The sequence below is a fragment of the Microtus ochrogaster genome (genome assembly GCF_000317375.1).
Source record: "Microtus ochrogaster isolate Prairie Vole_2 chromosome 14 unlocalized genomic scaffold, MicOch1.0 chr14_random_3, whole genome shotgun sequence".
Classification (NCBI taxonomy): Eukaryota; Metazoa; Chordata; class Mammalia; order Rodentia; family Cricetidae; genus Microtus; species Microtus ochrogaster.
In genome coordinates, this window is record NW_004949098.1 from 11,075,604 (window position 1) to 11,082,222 (window position 6,619).

Below are 6,619 nucleotides of genomic sequence, written 5' to 3' on the forward strand. Positions count from 1 at the left end.
CTTTACTATAGGACTTAAGAACCATGCTTTCCAATACCCAGCCTCTCTTTGGAGTATTGTGGTGCAAGAGGCTCTGTCATTGTAAGCAGTTTCTTTGGTAAATGCTCACAGAGTTGAAGTGGCTGGTGAGAGTCTGCTGAAGCCAGAATTGGAAGTAGCTTTGGAGTCCTTTATTTTTTTATTCTGACTTTTCCCCTCCAGTCTGGGACTCTGTGTTAAAAAACTAGCCCTTCGCCTTCTTAAGATTCATTTTAAGGTCAAGAAAGTTTAATTTTGAGTGTACCGAGAACCCTTTAAAACCAAGTCTCTTGGAGTTAAGTATAATGACTCTTCATGATCATGATAACAGATTTAAAACCTAGCTTCAGTGCTCATAGATGTCATAGTGTGTGGAGCTCTGCGTGATGAACTCTCCAGTCAGCATGGACTGTGAGGTTACCTACACGTACATACACACAAATAATAACTTTTTTAAAAGGTCAGTAGGGTGGAGAGAGAGATGATGGCTCAGCGCTTAAGAGCACTGGCTACTCTTCCAGAGGACCCAGGTTCAATTCCCAGAATGCACACAGCAACTCAGAGCTATCTGTAACTCCAGTTCCAGGGAATCTGACACCTTCTCACCAACGCACATAAAATAAATTGAAATAAATTATTTTTTAAAAAATGCAATAAAGAATACATATTACTTTAGTCCTGTCGTCTCAAGAAACTGCCTATTTTGAATTTGCTCTCCCCAGACATAAACTTGGCTTAGTTGACCTGTTGAGAGGGCAGTGAAAGAAGTAGTCAAGGGGAGCTTTTGACTTAGGGGAGGCTTTGAAAATATGATGTGGTTTTGAAAAGAATTTGAAGGAGACAGAATAATTCAGACAAAACCAAGATGCATTGTTGAGAAGAAAATAGCAAATAGTGATACATCTCACTGGGAAATAGAATTGGATCCTACAGTGCGATCAGGTAGCAGTGAACCTTCACAGCCAAGAAGCTGTCCCCCTGGTTCTATGGGGACATTTCAGTTCCTCTATAGAAAAATGACATCTTCTCATTTTCATGCCACTGTGCTTGTGCTGAGAAACAAAGGGTGTAGGCACTGTGTGACCGTGTTTCCAGTGTGATGGTTGCCAGAGGAAGGGTGTACCAGGAAGTAACGGAAGAGAGTAAGTGATGTGGAGAAATGGTGCTCTTTTGAACAGACTTCTCAGAAGGAGAAAGTTTTCCATGCCTGAGTTTAATCAAATATGGAGTTCAGTTCAGGTATTTTCTCAAGAAATGCCCATTGCTAGAGCAATATTGGCACATGGTATCTGCACCTGGGTGTGACTAAGTGGCTCCCATGTACCAAGTCAACAATCAGAAAGGAAGCAGTAGTGTTTCCAAGAATTCCATTCTAGGGGCCATTTTCAAGTGGTCTGTCTGAGAGTGGTAAGAGGGTGCCTTCTTGCCCAGCTCCCAGAGTGTGCTCCATCTCCCCATCCTGCTGCAGCCTGCTTCAGAGGAAGCCACATTTATGCTGGGTCTTTAAAAATGAATAAAAAATTTATTTCCTTCCTTCTGTTTGGTTTGGTTTTGGTTTTTCAAGACAGGGTGTCTCCATATAGCAGCCCTGGCTGTTCTGGAATTCACTCTATAGACCAGGCTGGCCTACAGAGGTCCACCTTTCTATAAACTCTCCCCCCTCCCCCCGTGCTGGGGCTAAATGTGTGTACTACTACGCATTTGAAGAAAATCCTTATGAAGGCTGAGAGGAAACACATTATATTTTTTTGAGAATAGGTTTTTGCTACCTCAAAACTCATAGGTAAGTCACCAGTGAGTCCAGAAATTCAGCTTTCTCCACCTCCCAGCACTAGAATTAGAAGCGTGTGCCCAGCATGGGCTCTTGGGATTAAACTCAGATCCTGTGATTGGAAAGCAGGCACTTTACTGACTTGCTGTCTTCTCAGGCCCCTACACTACCTACTTTAGGTGTTTTCCAAAGGGCAGAGAGCCTGTGTTGGGGGAGGGCGACCCCTACGTTCGGTGGCGGCATACCGTCTGCATGTGGAACAATGGCTTTTGAAAGTTCATTGAACAGCATGTGTTGAGATGTGCACCAATTGGTTACTTGTTGGTGATCATGCCAGAGACCACATAGAAATAGCAGTCTTTGTGAGGCCTTACTTCCTTTGGTAAAGGCTCTCAAGCAGGATGGACAAGAGGGTGACAAGCTAAACCAGAAGAAAATAACCCTAACAATATATCTGCTATAACAATAGCAGAGACTGAAAGAATAGCAAGGGTATTTGTGATGAGAGTGGTTTGGATTATATCAAGAACGTTTGGCTTTTTCCAAGGAGATAGAAGTTTTAAATACCACAGTTTGTTTGAGCTGTTATTTGCCAAACTTACCCAACCATAAGACCTGGGATTCTTGTTCAGAAACACTGGTCTACATCTTCCCAGTCTTTCTCAAATGCCTAGGGGAAAAGCATTTTCAACAAGTACTCCAGGTGTAGTAGGAGCAGCTGGCCGCTTCCCAGCTCCCGGCCACCGGCTAGCTTTACCCAAAATAATTACATGGAAACTGTATTCTTTTAAACACTGCCTGGCCCATTCATTTCAGCCTCTTTTGGCTAATTCTCACAGCTTGCTTTAACCCATATTTAGTAATCTGTGTAGCACCACGAGGTGGTGGCTTACCGGGAAATATCTTAACCTGCATCCATCTTGGAGAAGAGAGCTATAGCGTCCGCCTCACTGCTTTCTTCTCCCAGCATCCTGTTCTGTTTACTCAGCCTACCTAATTTTCTGTCCTATCAAAGGGCCAAGGCAGTTTCTTTATTAACCAATGAAAGTAACACACAGACAGATGACCCTCCTCCATCACTCCAGGTGATTTATATTCTTAGCCAAATTTAGGAAACACCAATTTAAGCCAATTCAGTAAGTCTTATTGTTGACAAGTTGTTACAATTTTAAACTAATGTGTTTTGGAATTTTCATGTATGAATAATAGAAAGTACTATGCTATGTGGCAATGGGAGTATGATAAATATTCATGTTGACAGGCTGTCACATGTTAGAATTAATGGCTTATCCTTTGTGTAGTATTTCCCCATATTGTGAATGAATTAAGTTCCATAATGGAGAAGACCCATTCAAAACGAGCAGTGTTTATGCTCCTGACAGCCACTTTACAATATTTCCTACTTGGTTCTAAATCTGATCTCTTGATTTTCTGTGCCAGCTTCCAAGCCAAATGACCCTTCCTAAGTAAAGGCCTCATCCTCAGTAACTCTTTATCCCAGTCTGTAAGTTAGATGTTTTCAGTTACTTCTCCATGAGTACCTTTAGCCCAGGGGCTCAGTATCATAGCTGCAATAAACCCAAAGATTTTGAGCATAAAACTAAACACACAGTTGTGGGATCATGGTTTTCTTGTTTTGCATCCCTATCCCAAAGGTGCTTTCTAGTTTGTAGATTGTCTAATTGGTACACTCTTAGTATATTCAATATTTACTGCCCATTCTTTTTCCCCTTGTGGGAATGTACATTTTCAGAGGAGACTTCTATCTAACAATAGATACTTAAATATGCTTGGTTAAAACCCATGACATGAACTACACTAAGACAGCTGGAGAAGCTTCAGGACTTTAAAGCATATTTAAGTACCTAATTCTGCTGCTGAATGAAGTTCCAAACCTCTGCTTGTTGTTTAATTTTTAAATAACTGGAATGTGTTGGAGCTGGAAAAATGGCTCAACAGTTGAGTTCTTGCTGCTCTTCCAGAGACTCCAGGTTCAGGATCTGATGTCCTCTTCTGGCCTCTGCAAGAACCCACACAAGCAGGGCAGGCACACATACACACATGCGCACGCACAATAGAAAATAAATGTTAAAAACAAAACGTAGACTAGGATTCTTGCTTTAAAAAACATAAACCATTATAAACTTTGAAAAAGTTTATGATATCAGAGTGAAGCAATTAAGAAAGCAAAGACAAGAGAGTTACTGCAAGTTCAAGGCCAGCCAGGGTACCTAGAAGTTCTAAGACTATCTAGGTGAGACAGAAGCACTTAGCTGAGGGGGCAGATCCCTGCTAGGACTACCAGAATACAGAATGGCACCAAGTGACCGAATTTCTGCTGAACACTTCACAGTTCGTAGACGCAAGAGCAGATGCCACAGCTTTTCTCTTCAGGAGAAAAGTCCTTTGTTAAAAGGACTCACAGTCTACTGGCTTCTCTCACTTGCTCTTGTGCGCATTCCATCCTGGCCTTTCTAATCTCTTCCCAGGCCTCTTCTGCCTCCTTGTTTTCTCTTGTGAGCATCTTTAGATTTTTTTTTTTTTTTGGTTTTTCGAGACAGGGTTTCTCTGTGGCTTTGGAGCCTGTCCTGGCACTAGCTCTGTAGACCAGGCTGGTCTCGAACTCACAGAGATCCGCCTGCCTCTATCTTTAGATTTTCTTAGTTACTTTTCAGACTCAAATAGTAACCAGGACAGCCAGCTGCGCATTAGAGACTGGCTATCAAAGTCGGGCAGACTGGGCTTTTGTTCTAGTCACAGAAGGTGAGAGTTGTATTTACTTGGCTCTAGATGGCCCTTTGGTCCCACGGTCTGCTCCATGTCCCAGCATAGACTTCTCACACACTGTAAGCGGGCTGCAGTCACCGAGGGCACGTGTGCTGGTGAGGTGATTGGTGCACCACTAGAGAAGCACACACCTCGCTTTCCTCTCTGTCAGGCCTTCTTTCTTGACTCTTGTCAAGACTTGGAAACTTCTCCTACTTCAGGGATCAGAACAGCTTAAATTAGACCATCATCTGGAAGATGATAGCAGCCTTTCCTTAGTAGTTTCTTCCTCTTTCTATCTTTTATTCATCCTACTCCTTATTCACTAATTGGGATAAAACTATTTCAAAGGAGTTTTGTCCCAGGAATTGGTTACAGATTCTCAACTGCTGATTCTGCCCCTCTCGAAGTTCTAGCCCCAAAGCAAAACCACTCCTTTCTGTCCCCTTGCCCCCATTTCTAGCTCTTCTCTGGACACTGACCAAAATCCTAGATACCTTCCCCTGGCACTCATCCCTCTTCTGTGAGCATTCCCCACACCATGCACAGCTGCTTACTGACCCGGTTGCTGAACATGCCTGCTTTCTTGAACCCTAGCTCTAAAGGCATGGCTCCTCCTCTTCTCCATTGCCCCCTCCCCACTGCTGCCAAGATCACCTGCTTGCCTGCCCTGTGGTCTCTCTCTCAAACCAATAAGACGGTCCTCAAGCTTTAGGGGGAGGGAGACTCCTCCCAGCTGTCGCCTCTACCTGTGTGCATATTGCTTTATTCTTGCTTGTAACTGTCTCTTGCCATCGTACAACCCATCCTTCTGGGAAATAATGTTCTAGGACAAGCTTCTCTCCCTCCTTTGCCTTGAAGTTGTTTGAGAAATTGGCAGTGCATGTTTGTGCATAATCCCATTATCCATCTTATTCTATACACAGTCTGTAGCTATTGCATGGCTCCCTTTTTTCCTTTTTCCTTTTGTTTTTTTGTTTGTTTATTTTTGGTTTTGGTTTTTGGTTTTTCCGAGAGTAGGTTTGGAACCTGTCCTGGAACTCACTCTGTAGATCAGGCTGACCTCAAGCTCATAGAGCTTGTCTCTGCTTCCCGAGTGCTGGGATTAAAGGCCTGCACCACCACCACCCAGCTCCCTTTTCTTCCTTTCAAGACAAGATCACTCACTGGCCTGGAACTTGGCGAATAGACTAGACTCGCTGTTCAGGGAACCCCAAGGATCCTTCCATCTCTGTGTCCCCAGTCCTCAGCTACATTTAGTCCTCCTGGTTGAAGACTGACCCTTAGGGCCACCTTGCTTTTGGAGAAGTGTGCCTTAACTTCTGTCTTGGTAACCGCTCCTGCTGTCCTGGAACTCAGAGTTCCTCCTGCTTCTGCCTCTTCCTCCTGAGTGCTGGGATTAAAGGCATGCACTGCCATCACTCAGATAAAATAATTTTTTTAAAGGTAGAAAAAAATTATCAAACCCATTTTGTAAGACTTCTAGAATGTCGTTGGTTACCAAGGAAAGACAAAACTTTGAAAAGTTGAAGAATGTGAAAGGTACTTTATATGTTTTTATTTTGTACCAAATTTCAAAAGACAAATACTACAGTGGCAGATACTGAAAGTACGAATTACCATTCAAGGCTGAATTTAGGTAAAAATGTTTATTTTTAAAGTTTTGAACAGAAACTGTTGGCTAAGCCATGCAAGTGTGTATCAGCCCTACTGATAGAAGATTGTTCAGACCCTGAGCCGTGGCACTGCAGTTGAGTGACTGCAGTGGCTGCTCAGACCTACAGTGGCCCTTCCACGTTGAATCTTGATTGCGAGCGGTGTCTCCCAGCAACCATGAAATGACCTTCTCGCCTTATTTCATTACAGATTTGTCCGATATGTGCAGCGTTACCTGGAGGCGATCCTAATCATGTCACAGATGACTTCGCAGCTCATCTGACACTTGAACACAGAGCCCCTAGAGATTTAATATCCTTCCAGAAGGTGGCATGTGAGGGCTTGTTAGTGATGTTGGTGGTTTGATTGTTTTTAAGAATCATATTCTCAGAGGGAAAAAAAACTAAT

General features: G+C 43.2%; 1 protein-coding gene across 1 annotated transcript in view; it reads left to right on the top strand.

Annotated features, from left to right (window-relative positions):
- Kcmf1 (potassium channel modulatory factor 1) overlaps window positions 1-6,619 on the top strand; it is a 63,879-nt gene that overhangs the window by 48,208 nt on the left and 9,052 nt on the right. Inside the window, exon 4 of the mRNA XM_026787993.1 lies at window positions 6,422-6,523. Within this exon, the coding sequence (XP_026643794.1) occupies window positions 6,422-6,523 (102 nt within the window). The remainder of the gene's footprint in view (window positions 1-6,421; window positions 6,524-6,619) is intronic.